This window comes from Gigantopelta aegis, chromosome 7 (genome assembly GCF_016097555.1).
Source record: "Gigantopelta aegis isolate Gae_Host chromosome 7, Gae_host_genome, whole genome shotgun sequence".
In the NCBI taxonomy this organism is placed as follows: domain Eukaryota; kingdom Metazoa; phylum Mollusca; class Gastropoda; order Neomphalida; family Peltospiridae; genus Gigantopelta; species Gigantopelta aegis.
In genome coordinates, this window is record NC_054705.1 from 35709680 (window position 1) to 35733567 (window position 23888).

Consider the following 23888-nt stretch of genomic DNA (forward strand, 5'->3'; position numbering starts at 1 on the left):
CTGACTGTCTGACTGTCTGTCTGACTGTCTGTCTGACTGTCTGTCTGTCTGACTGTCTGTCTGACTGTCTGTCTGACTGTCTGACTGTCTGTCTGACTGTCTGACTGTCTGTCTGACTGTCTGTCTGTCTGTCTGTCTGTCTGTCTGTCTGTCTGTCTGTCTGTCTGTCTGTCTGTCTGTCTGACTGTCTGTCTGACTTTCTGACTGTCTGACTGTCTGTCTGACTGTCTGTCTGTCTGACTGTATCTGACTGTCTGACTGTCTGTCTGACTGTCTGACTGTCTGTCTGACTGTCTGTCTGTCTGACTGTCTGTCTGTCTGACTGTCTGTCTGACTGTGTCTGTGTATGTGTCTGTCTGTCTGTCTGTGTCTGTGTATGTGTCTCTGTCTGTCTGTCTGTCTGTGTCTGTCTGTCTGTGTGTGTCTGTCTGTCTGTGTGTATGTCTGTGTGTCTGTGTCTGTGTCTGTGTCTGTGTCTGTCTGTCTGTCTGTATGTGTCTGTATGTGTCTGTATCTGTGTCTGTGTCTGTGTCTGTCTTTCTGCCTGTCTGCCTGTCTGTCTTGATATGTACATTGATGTATTAAAGAAACATGCATATTTGATGTAAATTATGTACCCATATGGTGGTTTAAAATCTTTAGATACCATACCATCAGTACATCAGTACATTAAATTAATTATTAACATACATTTTGTTTTCAAATTTCAAGTATGACATCCATTTTGTAAAAATTACCTATATGATGGTTCAAAATCATTGAAAAGTGTGTTTTGTTTAATGACACCACTAGAGCACATTGATCTGTTAATCATCGGCTATTGGATGTCAAACATTTGGTAATTTTTACATATGGTCTTAGAGAGGAAACCCGCTGCATTTTTGATTTGTATAACCGGCCATTGGTGGTGTCGTGGTTAAGCCATCGGACATAAATTAAGGCTGGTAGGTACAGGGTTCACAGCTCAGTACCAGCTCCCACCCAGAGCGTGTTTTAACGACTCAGTGGGTAGGTGTAAGATCATTTCACCCTCTTTTCTCTCACTAACCACTAACAATTAACTAACCCACTGTCCTGGACAGACAGCCCAAATAGCTGAGCTGAGTGCCCAGGACAGCATGCTTGAACCTTAATTGGATATAAGCACGAAAATAAGTTGAAATGGAAATGGACTTGTACTTTTAATTAATTAATAAACATATTTTTTGGTGCAAATTTTAAAGTTGACATCCATTATGTGCACTAAAATTACCCATATGGTGGTTTGAAATTAATTAGTGCAATATCATTTTTTTTATTTTTACATGCATATTTTGTATTAATTAATAAAGCTATGTTAATTTTTAATTTTGGTGCAAATTTTAAGTACATCATCCATTACACTAAAATTACGCAATTAATTATGCAGTACTTATCATGTTTTTGATTTTTACAGTCGTAATTTATTTTATAAATAATACTTTTTTCTTTTCTGGTTTATTTTCATGCAGATTTTATGTATGCATGACATTACACTAAAATTATCCATATGGTTGTTTAAAATTAATTAGTTTTTGATTTTTACCTTTGTACTTTCAATTAATAAATAATCTTTTTTTTTTCTTTCTGTCTTTTATTTTGTGTGCGTATTTTAAGTATGCATGCATGACTTCAATTACACTAAAATTACCCATATGATGGTTTGAAATCAATAAGTGCCAATTTATGTCTTTGAAGTGTACATTAGTCTTCATACATTTACGTAGTTATTGCTGGGGGATATATTGTAATCAGGTGAAATATCAATCCCACCGCTTTCCCATATAATAATTAAATTAACTCTGGTTGTCATGGACATACCACCAATGACTAACGCTGTTTCAACATTCACCTGTTCGTGTGTATTTACCATTGCTATTGATTACCAGGTAACAGCCAATGTTTCCTGCTGTATTAACCTGTTACGGCTGTTGGAGAATTTACTGTTATTCTCTGTGCGTGTTAAAAGTTATATTGATGAAAACAATTTCTGTCACATTCGTTTTGCGAATAATCCATACTCGTTTTTATCTGAAGCGAATTTGTATGCTTATGATATTAGCACGATTTAAAGCTCAACTTACATGTACCTACATTTACATGTATGTAAATATTTGAAGTATTGGAGAAAATGTATTGAAGGCATAGAAACACGTGAAAATGGACACTAAGTTTAGTTAATCTACAAACCTGGGGCAAAACTTTCGCAACTTTGCGATCTCGCAGTGCAGTGCAGAAAGCCTTGCAAATATGAAGCTTTGTTGTCTAGCAGAGCCTAAGATAGCTTTGTGAATTAGGCCCCTGTAACACATTTGGATAAAGTTACAGAGTGAAACAAGAGTCTGTGACGTTTGAACAGTGAAATATCCTTAAAAACAGACTAGAACTCGACTCCATATAACCTTTTCTTCTCAGGCACACTAGAAACTTTCACAGTGTTCGAGATTAAAATTTTTGGCCAGTATCCCAATCCCAACATTTCAAAATCTGGTATCCCACCTGAGAATTTAGTATTATATGGCATACCGGTGGGATACTGGGTTCTTGAAGTCTGGTATCCAAAATTAAATTCTGGTATCCCCGGGATATCGGGATACCGTTCCAATCAGTGCTCCACAATTAGGGTACCAAAGGCTGTGGTATGTCCTATCCTGCTGTGGTATGGTATCTAAAAGAGCACTGATGAAGTGGCGACCGCTGGTTTTCCCTTCCTCAATATCTGTGTGGTCCTTAACCGATGTCCGACGCCATATAAACCATAAATATGTGTTGAGTAAAATAAACCTTTTTCCTTTCTAAAAGTGGTGTTTGTCTCCAGAGTACATACTCCTAAAATATTTGTTTAACGGCTTCGGCTCGGGGTAAAAGAACACACAGAGGGTACATAAAAAGCCATATACCCCTCGTGGTATGTACTATGCTTCATATATCGAAAAGAACTTATAATAACTCCAGACCATAAATAAAATTTTGGGTTTCCTTTCAGTGGTGGCACTATGGAATTGAATGCATTTACCACAGTCAACAGCCGGGGATATGGGGGAGTCATTCTCCCCCATTTTTAAAAAACCTGTTGATGAGAACATTATTTGCTATTTGGGTTTACATTTTAAAGATTGGTGGGTAGGGATCTTTAAGATCAAAAGTCTTACCTACCTTAGTAGGTGATGAGAGCTAAAGATACCATTTTTGTAAAAAAGTCAACTGAAAAAAAAATTCAACGACACCCCAGCAAAAAAATTCTGGGTATGGCGCCATACTCGTTTTAGTGTTCAGTTTTTGTTGAAATCGCTTAAGCAATACTCGTTTTACCCTATGGCCCTGCCAGATATATGGGACAAACTTTTAGAAGGGATGAATTTCTGGGATGATTTTCTGGGATGATTTCCATGATCACAAAGGAAACGAAATTCCTTATTTATACAGAAATGAATTTTTGGGTATTATTTCTTTTAAACACAGAATGTTTATTTTATGCTCAAACAAAGATATAAACATTTACAGTATTTTGGCATGTAAATGTATTTGCTAGTATTTAATTTTTTTTTTTTTTTCAACATTTTCGTATTCTGATAATGGTGTCCCTTACTGTAGAACTTAGAAAGAATGGAGGTTGTTCTTATCTAGTATGCTAGATTACTCTAGATATGGAACATAATACATGTATGTGAATGTGTACCATACTCGTTTTTATGAATAGGTAGTGAAATGATTTTAACTTCAAATCAAGATATAGGTATTATTTCTTTTATGCATTTCATATTAGTGTATTTGCTGATTACACAATTGATTTGTCCCCGATAATGTCGATTTCTTCAGTTATTTTAAAACTCTTTGGTCGTTTGTATGTCGATTTCTTCTTTTTAACCGAATCACATGACATACACCCATCTTACCAGTTAATTTACATTCATAAAACTTCAGGTACATCTGTTATGTAGAATATCGCACTATTTGTAGCAAGTGGCGATGACGTAGCCCAGTGGTAAAGCGCTTCCTTGATGCATAATCAGTGTGGGATCGATCCATTGGGCTATTTCTTGTTCCAGCCAGTGCACAATGACCGGTATATCAAAGGCTGTGGAATGTGCCATCCTGTGTGTGGGATGGTGCTGTGGTATATGGTGCATATAAAAGATTCCTTGCTGCTAATCGAAAAGTACGTAGCCCATGAAGTGGTGACAGTGGGTTTCCTCTCTCAATATCTATGTGGTCCTCAATCATATGTCCAACACCATATATAACTGCAAATAAAATGTGTTGAATGCATTGTTAAATAAAACATTTCCTTCCTTCCTTAAAAAAACTAAAATTACTGCTTGGAAATTCCAGAAAAATGGTGAAAAACAGAATTTGTCAAAATTAAAAATGGAAATTGCCAGCATATGAAACTGAACATCATCTCCTCTATACACTGTCAGTGTAAGAATTAAGGATAATTTTTCACTAGTCCACCAAACAAATACATCTAGAAATTACTTGTCCACCAATATTTTCACTTGTCCAAATAGATGGTTTGTTTTATTCAAGTACCAGGATGATGTTTTTGATTGCTAAAAATAGAATTGCAGTGAAAATTTCTATTTGTCCACTAGACCGCCACCAAGGAACAGTTTGCTTGTCCGAATAGATTTTCACTTGTCGGGACTAATGGACAAGTACTTATTTCGAACACTGACTGTATAGTAATATCATGAGTAGCTCCATCCCCATAATTTAAATGAGGGGAGCTATTCATCACTCCCCTCAATCTGCTCACTATGAGGTCTGCACTTTTGACTATATATATAGAGAGAGGATTTGTCACGAGTATTTTGTAATATGGAAAATATCAGCCGAGTCTATGTTACCAAATCGGTATTTATCGAGGCTCTGTCAAGACAAATACCCATTAACTAGACAAGGTTGATATTTTACATATTAAAAAAACATGAGTAACGAATTCTATTTATCCTATAACACTTCTAAAATGACATTTTAATTAAATTTTTAATGAATCACAGTACTAAAGTCACCGCCATTGTTACAATTAGTTTAACATCACACATTTTAACTAAATCTTTGAAAATGTTATGCTCAGATACACAAGTCTTATTGGCATGTAAGCAAATGACCCATCCACAGCTCAACACATTACCTAGAGACCTTGCAGATTTGCACACCATTATTAACCTGGGTTAATACACTAAAATTATCACATGGGTTTATGACATGGATATCATGGGAAAGTTATAGGGTAAATAATGATATACATAGTCGTAAAGACTTTATACAGTGAAACCAGTTTTGACTGGATCCTGAACAAACTGGAATCCTGTCAAAACCGACCACAGGGCTCAAACTTAAGTATTTGTCTCCCACGGCAATGTTTAAAAGAATTGCAATGGGTGAAACAGTCCACTGACGGCAATTTTGAGCCTTCCTGTGGCAAATTAAAAAAAAAAGTGATACTTGCAACAAATAAACCTGACTGAAAGGCTATCTTGTTATATGTAGACATCTTTTAAATGTGCAAATGTTAAATATTGGCAGATAATGTACACCAGGTGTATACATTTCGCCATTGTTGAGAAGTTTTACCAACGGCACAAAAGTGCCATCGGTGATGCTCTCTACCTATGGCAATTTATATCTCAACGAGGGCAATTGCCATCGGTGCCGCCGTTAAGTTCGAGCCCTGCGACCAAGTTTCATGGTCCTGAATTTTCTAAATTCTAAAATTTCATCCCCTGTAAACATCGGATCCTGTCTAAATTGAATAAATATTATAGGTCCCCTGTATGATCCGGTCTAGACAGGTTTCACTGTATATATACATGTGTATTGTTAACCTGAAACCTACAAATCTTCCCCTTCTTTATTAATACAGTCTTACTCAATTTAACATGGTCTAAATCATAGTTCTGTACATAGCAGAGTGTAAAGAACATTTTGACAAAAGTTAGTTTTGTTTAATGACACCACTAGAGCACATTGGAAGAAGTTTGTTTCTTTTGTTTAACGATACCACTAGAGCACATTGATTTATTAATCATTGGCTATTGGATGTCAAACATACGGTAATTTTGACATACAGTCCCAGAGAGGAAACCCACTACATTGTTTTCATTAGTAGCAAGGGATCTTTTTATATGCATCATCCCACAGACAGGATAGCATATACCACAGCCTTTGATATACCAGTCGCGGTGCACTGGCTGGAACGAAAAATAGCCCAATGGGCCCACTGATGGGGATTGGTCCCAAACCGACCGCGCATCAAGCGAGAGCTTTACCACTGGGCTAAGTCCCGTAACCTTCTCTCACAAATTACATTGTTTCATTGTGTCATGCTATTTTCATGGGGCGGGACATAGCCCAGTGGTAAAGCGCTTGCTTGATGCACAGTCAGTTTAGGATCGATCCCTGTCGGTGGCCCCATTGGGCTATTTCTTGTTCCAGCCAGTGTTCCACAACTGGTGTAACAAAGGCCGTGGTATGTACTATCTTGTCTGTGGGATGGTGCATATAAAAGATCCCTTGCTGCTAATCGAAAAAAGTAGCCCATGAAGTGGCGACAGTGGGTTTCTTCTCTCTATATCTGTGTGGTCCGTAACCATATTTCTGACATCATATATACCTGAAGGACGGGACATAGCCCAGTGGTAAAGCGCTCGCTCGATGCGCAGTCAGTCTGGGATCGATTCCTGTCGGTGGGCCCATTGGGCTATTTCTTGTTCCAGCCAGTGCACCATGACTGGTATATCAAAGGCCGTGGTATGTGCTATCCTGTCTATTACCACTGGGTTATATCCCGCAACCTTTTCTCATGAATCGCATTGTTTCATTGTGTCATGCTATTTTCATTTGCTTGTGTTACAGAATACGTACAGCCCCCGGTAAAAGCCGAGAAGACTTGTGAATATGGAATCGTCACAGACTGTGGTCCGAACGAGGAATGTGTTCTCAGACCCGACTCCAAATCCAGGGTGGGCTTGTGTCTCTGCATGGAAGGATTCCAAACCGATGAACATGGGGAATGTGTCGCTATAGCAACCTCGACCCCATCTACCACTTTAGGTAATTTTTTTGTTTTGTTTAATTTTTAATTTATTTTTTTAATTTAGGTAATTTTATTTAATGACACGACTAGAGCACATTGATTAATGAATCAACCTCTTGCAATTAAGAAAATGTCCACAGCAAAAAAATATGCCATTGAAAAAAAAAATTGAATATAGTCCAAGGCAAAAAAAGTGCCGTTGTGAATTAAAAACTCCACGGCATTGCTGATTGCTGTGGCGAGCTGCAGGGGTTAATGAATCATTGGTTACTGCATATGAAAAAACAGCAAGGGATATTTTATATGTACTTTCCTAGGTTATTGATCCTTCAATTCACCGCTCAAACAAATGCTGTACCTATAAGGCAAGTCTCTACCAGTGGTAAAGCGCTTGCTTTTGATGTGGTGTCAGCCTAGGATCAATCCCCGTCGGTGAGCCCATTGGACTGTTTCTTGTTCCAAGCAGTGTTAACCAAGTTGTAGAGAATTTACTTCATGTTTGCGATTTAAAAGGTTGGGGTGTAGCCCAGTATTAAAAGTGTAAACAGTTATATACCTCATGTGAACTACACAGTTATATACCTCATATGAACTACAGATATAATCGTACTATGATCTTTAATATACATATATGTATATATAAACTATTCACTGATTAGATAGTCTAGATATCTGACCTGTGACACTTACGATACATGTATACCAGCTGACGTGTACTACCTGTACCTGTTCAGGATATCTATATCGGTGTTGTCTGCCGTGTGTCTTCATACTGCAACACTGGGGCAGAACATACATGTAACTAAATGGTAAAGCGCTCGCTTGATACGTGGTCGGGTCTGGGATCGATCCCTGTCGGTGGGCTCATTGGGATATTTCTCATTCCAGCCAGTGCACTACGACTGGTATATTATAATCAACGACTGGTATATGCTGTCCTGTCTGTTCGATGGTGTATATAAAAGATCCCATGCCAGTGTTTCTGCCAGAAAGAAATTTTGGGCTATGGCGCTATGAAATTGAATGCAGCCACAGTCAAATGGGATACATTCAGGGTTAGGATTAAGAAAATCATACATTAATGATAAGAGTAATTAATTTTGTCCAAAGATTAACTTTAAAAAAATAATAATCTGCAAACAATTTTGGGTATGGCGCCATACCCGTTTTACCCTCTGGCAAAAAAACCCTAACAAAAACAGAACAACAAACAATTGTAACAGCCAGTGCTCCACAACTGGTATATAAAAAACTGGTATGTGCTGTCCTGTTTGAAAGTGCATATCACAGATCTCTTGTTACGAATGGAAACATTTAGTGGGTTTTTTCTAAGACAATGTGTCAAAATTTACAAAATGTTTGATATCCAATGAATAAATCAACATGCTTTTGTAGTGTTGTTAAAGGGACAGACCCTAGTTTTTAAACACTACAGCATATTTTTCACTATTAGAGCCATTTATGATAACTGAAATAAAACATTACTTATATTTTATTCTTTAGATTATCCATTTCTGCAGAAGCAAAGGGTTTCTGGTCATCCTGGTGTTTCTAATACCAAAAAAATTAGCATTTTTCATATTTTTAAAAATGCATGTGCATCTGAGAAGTAGCGGTTTATTGATTCAAGTTCTAGTCTATGTTTAAGGATAGTTCCTGTTTTAACGTCACAGACTCTTCTTTCACTCTATTGTAACTTTATTCAAATGAATTACAGGTTTGTAAATTAACTAAACTTAGTGTCCATTTTTTATGCCTTAAAACTGGGGTCTGCACCTTTAAACAAAGCAAACCTTTTTGTACTGCCTATTATCAGTACTGTAAAATTAACTCGGTGACATGTGGCTTTAATAAACCCTATGAAATACTGGATATGAAAAACCAGACCTAGCAAGTACAAGTTTATGTATGCGTATACAAATTCTGGTACATAATATACATCTAGATACATGTACATACTCTTCAAAAAAAGTAGGGGAATTTACAATTGCCAAATTTGTAAGGTATATTAGCTGTGGGGAATGGTTATATGATAATAGTGAATTAATTGGGCAAACTGGTAGTTCAGTATTACAGGAGGTTTTATGACCACCAAAGATCTTGAAGGATGATTGGGGTCAGAAGTGAAATTTGAAAGCTGACATTTTTTTATCAGTAAATTGCAAATTCAAACAATAAAAATGACTAAAAGCCAAACAATAACAACTGTATGATCAACAGAATGAAAAAGGTTGACAGAAATAATGTTCCACGGTGATTAATGGACCTTCCTGGAAATTGTCAAAATCGAGAATGACACACCATGCACGTGTACGGGGCAACTGTGTGATGCATGTGTTGTTTGTTTGTTTGTTGCATGCATGTTTCGGTGTCTTGATAAACAGACCTGAACATTCTTTACTAGGATGTCTGTGGTCAAAACGTATGTTTTGTCTAATAGTTGATATTAACATTAATATTTCAGATTTCACTACATTTTTTGAAGAGTATATATACTCTTCAAAAAAAGAAACGCAAAAGGGTACAAATGGGTTATAACTCCGATTTTATGTTTCCTACCGGTTCATGCTTTGTGAATATAAGGTCATTGCATGTCCCAAACACATTCCCACGGTTACATTCGATAAAACGCAGCTACTGTACAATAAAGTTCCAAAATGTGAATATTCGCAAAAACGCAGCCACGTGCAAACCATGTCACCACTGCACGTGTGTTGTCTGCACGTGCAACATGAACACCGACAGTATAAAAGTGCAGGGTGTTCGCTTGCCTGGCCTCTGTATCTGGCCGACAGTTGACAATCCAGGACATGCCACGTCTCAGTGAACCGCAGAGAAACAATGCCATCGGCCGACTAGACGCAGGCGAATCCAGAACGGCCGTTGCCAGGGCATTCCATGTGTCCCCAAGCACCATCTCCAGACTGTGGGACCGTTACCAGCAACATGGATCAACACGTGACCTCCCTAGATCCGGTCGACCACGGGTCACTACCCCTGGGCAGGACCGCTACATCCGGGTACGCCACCTTCGGGAACAATTGACTACTGCCACCTCCACAGCCGCAGCAATACCAGGTTTGCGCAGGATATCCGACCAGACCGTACGGAACCGCCTACGTGAGGTAGGAATTCGTGCCAGACGTCCAGTTCGAGGTGTCATCTTAACACCACAACACCGTCGACTCCGACTGCAGTGGTGCCAGATTCATCGACAATGGCCTCAACTGCGATGCAGACAGGTGTGGTTCAGTGACGAGTCCCGATTTCTGCTCCGACGTCATGATGGAAGATGTCGCGTGTATAGGCGTCGTGGTGAACGTTATGCGGCAAACTGCGTGCAGGAAGTGGACAGATTCGGCGGGGGTAGTGTCATGGTGTGGGCAGCCATCTCACACACTGGCAGAACTGACCTGGTCCACGTGCAGGGCAACCTGAATGCACAGGGCTACATTGACCAGATCCTCCGGCCACACATCGTTCCAGTTATGGCCAACGCCAACGCAGTGTTCCAACATGACAACGCCAGGCCTCACACAGCACGTCTCACAACGGCTTTCCTACAGAACAACAACATTAATGTCCTTCCTTGGCCATCGATATCACCGGATTTGAACCCAATTGAGCATCTATGGGACGAGTTGGACCGACGCCTCCGACAGCGACAACCACAGCCCCAGACCCTGCCCGAGCTGGCAGCAGCCTTGCAGGCCGAGTGGGCCACCATCCCCCGGGACGTCATCCGTACTCTGGTTGCTTCAATGGGCAGGCGGTGCCAGGCAGTTGTCAACACACGCGGAGGCCACACCCGGTATTGACTCCAGATGACCTTGACCTTGGTGGTGTGTCCTATCACTTACTCACAATGGACTAGAGTGAATTGTGAACAATCCTGCAACATTTGGTAATTATCGGACTCACAATTCAATAATTAAATCAATTCTCCAAATGTTACGACAATGTGGTTTTGCGTTTCTTCTTTTGAAGAGCATATATATATATATAGGTCTGTAAGCTGAATGGTCATTATAATAATGTCTGCGACACTTGATATTGGCCACAGAGAGATAACGTAGTTTAAGTTTCACTGCTAGACTCGGCTTACATGCAGATGAGTACCAGAAATCACTGGGGTTACAGTTTGTGAAATTAGTTTTGACATATTGTCTTTGTACGCAGGAACTGGTTTTGAATGCAAATATGAGTTAAATGGATTTCCGCTAAGCTCTTTTGTCTATAACCAGGCCGACATGCAAAAGTCATCTCAACTCGGCAATCGTTTATTCTTTATTTATTCTTCTTCTCTTTTGCAGTATAATGCAAAGAAATGATTAATTTTGTATAATATATAAACCATTGAAGTACCAATTATATTGACTGATTAAAATGGTGGGTTGGCCTAATTGGGAGTGAAATGGATTTTTAAAATTTAAAATAAATTTATAATTCATTTATTTTTGTTTATTCATTCTTCTGTTCATTAATTCTTTTAATTCATTTATTTATTTATTATTGTACATTTTTTTTTTTAATTAGGTAATTAATTCTTCTGTTAATTAATAAATAAATTAATTAATTCATTTATTCATTCATTCATTCATATAAATAATCTATGGGTAATATTAGTGTCATGGTATGTGCTATCCTGTGTGGGATGGTGCACATAAAAGATCCCTTTCTACTAATGGAAAAATGTAGCAGGTTTCCTCTCTATATGTCTGTGTGTCAGAATTACCAAATGTTTGACATCCAATTGCCGATGATTAATAAATCAATATGCTCTAGTGGTGTCGTTAAACAAAACTAAATTTCACTTTATATTAGTGTTGAAAAGAAAAGCTACTCATTACATTGTAATCCCACCCTCACGGGCAGAACCTTACCTCCACCCCCATTTCTGTAAATCATTTGTGGAATGGCCCTCATTGGGTATCCAAGTCATACATGCAGCATACATGGTTGTAGCTACACCAGATATCACAGTTCAAGATTGTAATCAAATGGAGAAAAAAAGTGAAAAGAAGCCGAAAGCCACTCGATTTTAATGGTCGGTACAGATAATTTGTTTTCAATTACTCTGTATAATTGAACAATGGGTCGTTGCACAGGAGAGTGAAACCTAGCTCTGTTGTATCGGTTATTTCTCCAACTCGCACACATACACACACACATACACACGCGAAGCTGCATGGCTGTAGGTTATATCTGGCAGTCATGCAATACCTCCTGCAGAATTCCAGTATAATATATCCCGTATGCATCAGACATGCACCACAGAATAACTTGTTAATTGCCTGGTGTATACCATCAGCAATATATGGACAAGATGTAGTGGGCGTGGCCTATATATAAAACCGTGATGGATGGTTCATGAAATGATGAATATGCAAATTTGACATGGATCATTACTGTGCGAGCAATATATATATGTGTTGATAACTGATATATGTGTATATATGTGTATATACATGTGCATGTAGCCTGGAGCTTGGAAAATTGATGAATATGCAGATTTGTGAATAATTGTTGTTGCTCTGGCCGTATATACATGTTGTGGACATTTGTACATGTGTATAGATAAAACTTGGACCTTGTTTATACTGGCTTTACTAAACATATCACTGGATGATGTTATTTCTCTTCGTGGAATTTTAGTGTAGAAAACATTTCATGTGAAACACCACATTGCAGGACTCTTGTGTTTGACTTAATATATCTGTGAAAGACTCTGAAGCGTTTGTAGCCACAGTGGACCAAAGGATATTATAGCATTGTGTGCATATATAATTTATATAGTATTGAGTGTATATATTTTGCCTTGCTTAGAAACTACAAGTGACATCCAATAGCCGATGATTAATAAATCAATGTGCTCTAGTGGTGTCGTTAAACAAAACAACCTTTGTTTAGAAACTGTGGAAATGTATTTGTATACATGTAGAAACAGTTGGCCTATATATACACCATGAATGATTTTTGTGAATACAATTACCTTCGTATGCTTCATTCACTGTACATGCTTGGTGTTTGCACATGTATATATAGCCATTCGCTGCATGTTAGTGGAAATAAATTCTGATTGTGAATACACATTGTGAGTGCATACACATTCTGGTATTAAGTGATTTGTGCAATACTCTACATCTGTTCAAACACAGGGAAATAAATGGAATATTAATGAATCTGTGTGTAAATAATATGTGCTTCTCACCTGCTTAAATTGATAGCAAAAGATTGGTGACTTTCTGTACTGCTGTAATCAGCAGTTGGCTCTAACATCAGCAGAATTTCTGTTTTTCTTAACTCAGCATTTACAACATTATATAATTACCATTCATTTATGAATGGTGGATTCTGACTTGATGTTCCACCACAGAGACCTGCTAAATATGGTCTTTATATACAGGTATAGAGGTGAAACAAGCTGTCCACGCTGTTCCGTATGGAAAGTACATGTACTTAGGTAAAGTGTCCTTTGTAAATAGGTGGTTGTTGTACGAGATGCTTAGGGTGTGTCATCTGTGTTAGGTAGTCTTAGAGAAGAGAAGTTTCCAGTGAATACAGAAATGTTTTGTCAACCGACAGTGTACATGTAATACATGAATATTATTCAAGTACAGCTATTCAGGGAATGAAAGTGTGTTTATATACATATAACTGTGGCAAGTAGATTGCATCATGGAACACGTACTCGAATGGTACGTATGTGTTCAAGGCAAAACTTTTCAAAGGATTTGATTATAATTGAGAAGAACCCGTCTATTGGAAAATGATCATGAAAGATGTTGAAGAGAATAATTTGCAAGTTCGTCAAAACATATGTTTGCAGTGTTTATATGAAAGTGGATTTTACATGTTTTAGGCTGGTACTTGCATGTTTGTGATAAAACTTTGCAAAGGACTTGATTATATTTTAAAAAGACCTATCAAGAACCATTGTAATAGAAAATGGTGACAGAAATTGAAGAAATGAAGAAAATAATTTTGAAGTTTATCAAAATGTTCTTGTTATGTTTATGTCTATGAACCTGAATTTTAATTGTTTTAGAAAGGTACCTGTTGGTGAACAAATTGTGCAAAAGAACTATTGTTTATTCAAGGAGATCCACAATTCATTAGATTTTTAGTAATAGATGACACGCATGTAGAACACTAATGATGTCGTAAAACAAAACAAACTTTTAACTTTTGCATGCAGAAGAATTTGAACTGAACAGTTTGCAAAAAGTTTACTGTGTTGTGTTTAACATTTTATAACATGCACAATTATTCGTCCAATAATTGGTGATTAATAAATCAATGTGCTCTCGTGGTGTCATTAAACAAAACAAACTTTTAAATTTTTACATGCAGAAGAATTTGAACTGAATAGTTTGCAAACAGTTTACTGTGTTGTGTTGTGTTTAACATTTTATAACATGCACAATTATTCACCTAATAGTTGGTGATTCATAAATCAATGTGCTCTAATGCTGTCATCAAACACAAAATAAGCATTAAATTTCATCCAACTGGGGTTAAATGCCTCTGCAAATTGCATCTACCTCTAGACTATTCTGGTGCGATGCATGCCAGTACATGTACATGGCTAAATGACTACTTAACACCAAATACTTGCACATCACAACTGAATATATGGATTAATGTGCCTTGGCCGTTACACGTGTCTTCACTTCTGCTCTTTGAGTCGGACATTTTTGTGGAATAATATACTGTTACCAAATTCAACAATATTACAAATTCTATTCCTGGAATCGGTGTGCGACATGTTTTAATTACTGTGTACATTATAATAAAGGAAGATTTCTTTATGACGACGAGGAAATTGACATGCATATGAAGATGGATCTGCTGATTGACTGACTGAGCTGTGTGTACATGTAGATCTAATGAAATTAACACCTACTTAACTTTATTTATCCAACTGAAATTGTAAGCTGCAGTTTTCATGACCAGTTGTTTTGAGGTCATTTTTTTCTTTCTTATCTTCCACTATATAATGTGTAGACATTACCTGTCTAGACTCTTGTATGTCAACTTTAAAGATTTGGTGTATGCATACTCTGTACAAATCTCAATGTGGAAAAAACTGTGAAAAAACTGTTTCTCTTTTTTTTTTAATTCTAGATCTGTGTTGTTTGTCATATGACAGAAATTGTGGAGAGTGTTTTCCTAATGTTCAGTTCGATGTGATTAAAAACTGTGAAGAACTGTCTTTTGTATAAAAAGCAACAACATTTATTCTGGATCTGTACAATTTGTCATGGCAAAAATTATGGAGAGTTTCATTTGTTTCATAACTCATAAACAGAATCTGTGCAATTGATCAAGACAGAATCGTGAAGAGGTCGTGCCCTGTTGTATATACATTATTTTTTAATTTAATTGTGTCATGAATCTAATTTTTCATTGGCACAATGGGTAAAGAGTTATTGCACCTGTGTTGTATATAAATTATTATAGGCCTACTCAGTGGACTTAAAGAACAATACATACAGGCCATACAAAGTGAGACATCAACAAACAATGATACCCAGATGGCAGATAGCACATGTGTATATCATTTCTCTGCTCTGCTTCCTTTCAGGACCCGGCACATCCAAGATGGCTGCAGGAAATGTGAGTACATCTAAATAAATTAAATATTATTTGTTGAATGTTTTGATGTTTCTGCCAGAGGGTAAAACAGGTGGCACCATACCCAAAGTTTTGGCATATTTTAATTTTTTTTTTTAAAGTTAACCTTTTGACAAAATTAATTACTCTTATTATTACTGTATGTTTTTCTTAACACTGGGGGGGGGGGGGGGGGGGGGGGGAAGACGTGGTAAAGTGCTTGCTTGATGCATGGTCGGTTTGGGATCGATCTTCATCAGTGGGCTCATTGGGCTATTTCTCGCTCCAGCCAGTGCCGCCCCCCCGCCTCCCCTTGACTGTAGTTGCATTCAATTTCAAATAGTGTCATACCCAAAAATTTCTTTCTGGCAGAAACACTATTCCTGGAACATTTTGTTCAGTATCATGTCGCATTTTGCTACACACGTTTCAGAGATCGCTACACAATTTTAAAACATTAAATAGTAGTTGGTAATCAATTTTCAGTTGACTAGAAATGTCCCTAAACAAGATTTTGAAAACAAAATGTTCTCTCTTATTTTAGGGGGTGGGACGTAGCCCAGTGGTAAAGTGCTCGCTTGATGTGCGGTCGGTCTAGGATCGATCCCCGTCGGTGGACCCATTGGGCTATTTCTCGTTCCAGCCAGTGCTCAATAACTGGTGTAACAAAGGCCGTGGTATGTACTATCCTGTCTGTGGGATAGTGCATATAAAAGATCCCTTGCTGCTAATCAAAAAGAGTATGAAGTGGCAACAGCGGGTTTCCTCCATCAATATCTATGTGGTCCTTAACCATATGCCTGATGCCATATAACTGTAAATAAAATGTGTTGAGTGTGTCATTAAATAAAACATTTCCTTCCCTCTGTTATTTTATGTACATGAGTACAGCCGTTGATACATACAGTAAACTCAAGGATTTATTCAGGGTATTTTGCCATGGTCCCATGTCTGATGGGATTCCAAAAAATAAAGCAAGTAAATCATACTTGGGGTATATGTTTTAATACAATCCACTGAATAATGCAGTACACCACTGTTAAACTAACCACTAACAACTAACTCACTGTCCTGGACAGACAGCCCAGATAGCTGAGGTTTGTGTGTGCCCAGAACTGCGTGTTTGAACCTTAATTGGATATAAGCACGAAAATAAGTGGAAATGAAATGAAATATATTAATTTATTAAAACCTGTAGAAGTAATTAAATATATATATATATACAGGCGAATCCACTTTATTGCATATCGGTTTATAGCATAAATCGGTTATTTGCATATAATTTGGCTGCACAGAACCAAATAGCATTAAATCAATACAAATTATGTCGCATATTTGAATAGCTTTATAAAGACAAACATTGGTTAATTGCATACGAAAACCAAAACAATCTAGAAAATTCCATCATATAATGTTCCACAAACCTTTAATATTTTACCAGAAACAATTGTAGGCCTAATTGCACAGAGAATAAAGCAGAATGTTCTATGTTGATTAAAAACTAATATTAAAAGATTGAAGTAAGAGCCGTTGTACAATGTTGACATCTTGCGCAACAACTCATCGTATAGTGCTTATAGCAATGTGTTAAAGTGCTTATTGCAGTAATCCTGGGACCATTATTGCATCATTTCAGGATTTCAGATGCAATTTGTCCTTTGTTACAAAATTACTAAAAACAATACTGACAATGGAACTCCATTGACAGAAAACAGAAACTTCCCTGCGGTAGTGGAATAGTCCTTTGTTATTTTTACGTGCACATGCGTTAGCTTAAAGCCTTTGATAACACTGAAAGATAGACTTGGCCATGGCAGTTGTGTCCTAGAATAAATTTAATAAAGATAATTAAATAGGATTAGTTTTTACTGTTTTTTGTATGCCACATTTGAACCACTGTATTTTAAGTTGACATTAATTATCACTGCTATTTATTTATGTTAAAACAATAATTTAAAAAACTTATAAAAACTGCAACTAACCGCATCAATGGCATTGTTTTCAACAGAGAGACACTTGCCATGTCTGAGGTAAAACGTTCACAACTATGAACTAATCCAATTGTTCACGCCTTCTCAGTGTATTACTAGTTGTCAGTTAATTCATTGTTACAGCCACTCAACAGTTTACAGTCAGTCTATGTGATAGCAAGTGGCTTGCCCCATGAAAGAAATAAACATCATTTTTATTTTAAAATACATGTATAAACAAATGAAACGCATACATGTATCGGCATTCAGACAATGTTCTGCAGTTAAGAGTAAGATAGACTGTCCACAAGGCATTTGTAAAGTTTACCGTTGGTTATAATCTGGAAGTGGCTCTGTCGGATAATCGGTTATACCGGTTATTGGCATAAAGTTTACACGCACCAGGTCTATGCAATTAAGCGGATTTGACTGTGTGTGCAGAAATAAAGAAAACTGCCTACTCAACGGACAATGCCAAGCAAGTTCGATAGTATACAAAGCAAGCGTAACAACTGGCGCAACGTCAAAAACATACATCAGTCTATCTGGCGGTAATTTCAAACAACGATACAACAATCACACGAAATCATTCAAACACAAAAAATACTCGAAAGAAACCGAGCTATCTAAACATGTCTGGGAACTAAAAAAACAGCGAACAAATTATGAAATAAGCTGGCAAATTATCAAACAGTCGAACACGTACAAACGAAACTCCGGCCAATATAACCTGTGCATTGAGGAAAAGCTCGCCATCCTACAAACAAAAGACAAAAACAATCTCAACAAAAGGACTGAGCTCATCTCAAAATGCCGTCACACCAGTAAGCTCAAACCACGCAACCGCACTACACAAAAATAAAAACCCTGCAATCTTTTCACCAGTGTCAGCTATCTGAAGATCGTCGAAGGGCGTGAAACTCGGAGTAATAGCGTAGGACAAAAGTGCAATATATATATTTATTATTTATATATATATATATATATCAGGACTTCTAGATTGTGGTAGCCCCACTCCCATGGCTAGTTATATTCAATTGTGGGCTAGTAAATAGCTACTATTGCCATGTCTGATGGCTAGTGAATTTTTTGGTTAAATGATGCAGTTTAGTCTACTTTGTAAATACGAATATCCTGCTTCCATCCCCATCACCAAATGTCAGTGTTTTTAAGCTTTATCTGTGTCTCGTTGTGACATATCCAATTATTACGATTATTTAGTAAAATTGTATTAACTTAAAAGTAAGGTAGGGCTAGTGATTTTTAATCATGGCAAGTAAAGTTTTAAAATCACTGATCCCATGGCTAGTGAATTTTATAAAAAATTCTAGAAGCCCTGTATATAATTTTATAGGGAAATTTTAGAACAGAAATAGGGAATTTTCAGTGCCACTTTCTTTCGGAAAGGGCCCTATATGTTCGGACCCTCAAAACATCTACATGAATCCCTGAAACACTATATCTCATAGTTGCTGGTGCCAGCCTGTAAGTTTGAGATGTTATTATCGGCCTCAGTGATGTCGTGGTTTGGCCATCGGACATTTATAGGGCTGGTAGGTACTGGGTTCGCAGCCTGGTACTGGCTCCCTCCCAGAGCGACTTTTAGGTAGTACTAAACCAAATAACTTCCGGCTGGGTCAAAGTTCGAGGTGCACCCAACTTTTGATAGAGAAGTGAACACCACAAGTCCTGTGATTGGTGATAAATGTGAGTGCATGTGTTGGTTGTCAAACAAAATAGTTTGCTCTGGGTAAAAAAAATATGCAATTTTATTTCATCTAGTACCACTGTGTCAAGTAGCCTTGTGCTTGAAACATGTATGGGGTACCTGTAAAAGAAAAAGTACTCTAGTTTGGTGCGGAACTATGGTAGTCATAGACGCTACCTGCTATCCCAGAAATGATCAGCTTGACCCCCAATGTTTTCTGATTCACTTTAAGGGTGAGGGGTGGTAGTATTTATATCCGTTGTGTTTATGTCGATTAATATGTTGCAGGTAGGAGTTTTAGCCACATATGTTACTATTGTCATCTATGGGATTTAATTTGGTAGTATACACCATATACCAACTCAATGGATAGGTGTAAGACCACTACACCCTCTTCTCTCACACTAACCACTAACAACTAACAACTAACCCACTGTCCTGGACAGAAAGCTCAGATAGCTAAAGTGTGTGCTCAGGACAGCGTGCTTGAACCTTAATTGGATATAAGCATGAAAATAAGTTGAAATAAAAAATGAGATATTGTTACATTCGAGATAATTAAATATATGTATTTTGTGGAGAAAAATAAAACAAAATACAAATTATTTTGTAAACTAACAAAATGGGATTTTGAATTCGGCAAATTCATTAACTGTATCGAGCTATTAATAATAAATATTACTGCAGACATTTCTGTTTCACGCATGGGTGAGCAAGACAGTTATCAAGAAGTTGTGCTATTGTGTTTTTCTTTTGTTAATCTAATGTTTTGTCAAGGGAAAAACACCAATCGATGGACATATTGCAGACGTCATCCATGCAGTCTTATTAGTGCAGTACATGTGCAAGAACATACCACTCGACTGCTACGTGGTCTCATGGTATATATATCCTTGCGCAAAATAAACTTGTGCAATAAATAGGAAGCGAAAACAACGTATGTGAAGTTCTGTCTTATTTGTTACCTACATGTGCGAGGAACAACATCACGAGGTTCATATTTATCGTACAGTTTCCCTCGTATATCATCATATAATCATATGTCATCTTAGCTTATTGTTTAATGATTGGCTGTAATAAAAGTACACCTGTTTTTGATTGGCTGATATGACATTCCACAGTCTTAACTGAGGCTACATGCATGTATTTAAAATTACATCATTTACGTATGCATACATGTACGTCATTTGAGTATCGAGTAATGGCTGACTGAAATTACAGCTATTTAAATGTAAAATTTATCAAAAAGACAATTTAAACTTGAGATTATATTATAAGGATGTTATTAGTCCCCTACAGGTCCAACCGGAGGGGACTATAGGTTTCATCTCGTTCCGTCTGTCTGTCCGTCTGTCTGTCCGTCTGTCCCAGATATGTTTTCCGGACTTTTTTTCAGAAGACCTTTATATATTGAGTTGAAATTTGGTGTATAGGTTTATCACGTACTGTTACAGATCAAGTTTGATGTTCATGGCAATTTACCCATTTTTGACGCAGTTATGGCCCTTGAACTTAGGAGATGTGAAAATTTGTTTTCAGGATTTTTGCAATGCCTGAAGATATATCGATGAAATTTTATATATAGCTTTATCATTTGTATATAGCTTTACAGATCAAGTTGAAGTTTCATGGTGATTTACCCACTTTTCAGAGTTATGGCCCTTGAATTTAGGAGATGCTAAAAATTGTTGGGTCCGGTAGGGGACCTGTATTGCTTTAGCAGTACTCCCATAATTCTTGTTATCAATATGACGTCACTTTAGAATAGGTTGACTTATGATCAAGTTTTCAGGACGTCTACAATAAATACAAATTACTTCACTGGCAAAGAAAGTTTGGTAGTTTGTAAACTTTGACTGTATATTTACTAATTTAGCAGAATATTTTTACGGTAATAATGGAATATTACATTCGTGACCATGACTGACAATGTTTTATGACACTCATGCCTAAAATATCGTATTCCCCTCGCTCTTGATTGAAAAAAATGATAATTTAGGCAGTCAATTCGTAAACATCATCCGTCATTAACACTCATATGAAGCGGTCTTTAAATTCCTTGAAAGTCTGAATTGTTTTAGGTCTTTGAAAGTCTTTGAATTGTAATAAAATTCTTTAAAAGTCTTTAAATTCTCGTATTGGGTTCATTCTTTTATTTTGTTGTTCATTTTTCTCCATCAACATCAGTACTCTGACCTTCTTTCTGCTGGCGTAGCTACATCATAACACAATACTTTTATAGCTGCATGCACTTGATATTTTCCAGTTACAAAGTTTAACCTGTCATGTTGCATGTAAAAAAGTCCAATTTCTTGCTATAGACAGCAATGTAAACAAACTGATTTGGTATTTTTATCACATTCTATTGTCTTTTGACTGCTGTGTAAAAGTCTTTGAAGTCTTTGAAAATGGTAGGTATAAAAGTCTTTGAAAGTGTTTGAATTTTATGGCTATGAATCGTGTATAATATCCTCTATATATTACTTTGAAGCCAATTAAATTATTGATGCTTGGCAATACGAGTTATATCCACTGGTGTTTGGGTCCTGGTTGGATTTTATGGCTGTTCAATTAGCACCACTTGATGAAACGAGTCATGTTGTCCTGCATGACCTAAGGGTGACCTGAAAAATATCACATACTGTACATGTACTTTTTTATATATATATATTGGATACCCTACCTGTTTTATGATAAATATATACAGTCGAACCTGTCTATGGCGGCCATTCGTGGGACATGACAAAAGTGGCCGCCATAGAGAGGTGGCTGCCGTATGCAGGTCATATATAAGTCCGAATTTTTAAAAACAATTACACGTATGTTGCAATAGAACTATTTAGGTGGCATTTTGAAAATAAATATCAGAAATAAACTGCAGCAGTATTTAATTCCTTCTAGAGTTGACACGTTTAACTCAAGTTGTTTTAGGCTAAATACCCTCTTATCAACTGCGTTTAATGACCACCGCCGATGACTAGTACATCGCACCGTTAATCCAGATTAAAAACACTTGTTAATCAACGAACACAGCTAAGCGACCGACGACCTTTAAAGGACCGCTGTTTATCAAGCCAATTGGTTATATCAACAAAAACATCTTACGTTCTTTTTTACGATTGCCGACAATTGTGGCCGCGATAGCAGGTTCATTTTCGCTTTTTTATGACAAAAGTGTGGCCGCTGGCCGCGTTGAGCAGGTGGTTGCCATATAGAGGTAAAATATATAGTAAAATTCATTGGGGGGGACCTCAGGGTGGCCGCCATGGACAGGTGGCCGCCATATGGAGGTGGCCGCGAAGGCAGGTTTGACTGTATATATATCTATATATATATATATATATATATATATATATATCACACACAGTTGAATCCCGTTGGCTTGAACACCCTCGGTGCTCGAGAAAGAGTTCGACCCATCGGGTAGTTCGACCTAAGCATTCGGTCAACATCGGATATTTCCGTAACATCAGTTTGAAAGTTGAAAAAGATGCAGGCTATGTACAGTCAAATCCACTTAATTGGATGTCGGATTATTGTATATTTCGGATATTTGAATATGTTTGTCCTGCACGGAACCATTTGCCATTATGACAATACAAAATCCAACGGTTAATTGGATGTGTTTTTTTAAACGTTTTTTCGGATATTTCAATATAAAATGATCCTTGCCGAATGGCAATTGCATGTAAAACATAGGAAAGTTTGTGTTACTTGATGTGTTTTTGTAAAATTTATGATCGTACGTAATACCATACTATCGTACATGCAGAAATGAATACTTTCAATTTTATTTAATTTCATTGTTAAAAAAAGAGAAAAGACTTACAACAAACTTGTTTTCTTGTTTTCTTAAATTATTTCGGATGACTAATTATTAATCAATACATTTACTAATTACATCGTAATTATCCATGAACTCTGAGATTCATCTCAAATGGGACCCAATGGCCGAGACAATGCAGGACAATCAAGGATCAAAGTAGTGTCATTCCCACCTTGTTGGCGGCGATGTGCGTTTCGTAAGCAGGCATCCCTTAATCTCATGTCGGCCCACTTTTGAAGCAGTATGTTTAATCCATAAATAAACACTTGTAAGATATTTTTCCTCTATGAATTGTCGGTGACAGTAACAAACAAAAGCCGTTTGCTACTAGTGGTTCTTTTTTAGCGGGATCATTTTGATCACGTGATTTTTTTTCCTCTGCAGCTCACAATGTGAGGCCCCATTTGGGGGGACCGATTTATGGTGATTACTGTTTAAATTGTTAAATGCCGACAAAAGGTAAGTTGTAGGGATTTTCTTGGCAATTGGAATTAATCAGGCTCGTACATCTGTCTAACCAATGTTTTTGGCTATAAATTGACAAGAATTTTTTTTTCACAATGTCAACATGGCAAGTAAACGGAAACGAAACGATCTATCTTTGGCTCAGAAATACGACGAGATATGTGCCCAGTATCTCACCAATGCTAACCCAGAATGAAAAAGACAGAGAACGGGAAAAGCAGCCAATGTGGAGAAGGCCTTTAT

At 37.2% G+C, this 23888-nt stretch overlaps 1 protein-coding gene across 1 annotated transcript in view; it reads left to right on the forward strand.

Annotated features, from left to right (window-relative positions):
- Positions 1–23888, forward strand: part of LOC121377784 (dyslexia-associated protein KIAA0319-like protein) — a 103870-nt gene that overhangs the window by 29169 nt on the left and 50813 nt on the right. The window contains exons 4-5 of the mRNA XM_041505872.1: positions 6880–7077; positions 15648–15679. Of these exons, the coding sequence (XP_041361806.1) occupies positions 6880–7077; positions 15648–15679 (230 nt within the window). The remainder of the gene's footprint in view (positions 1–6879; positions 7078–15647; positions 15680–23888) is intronic.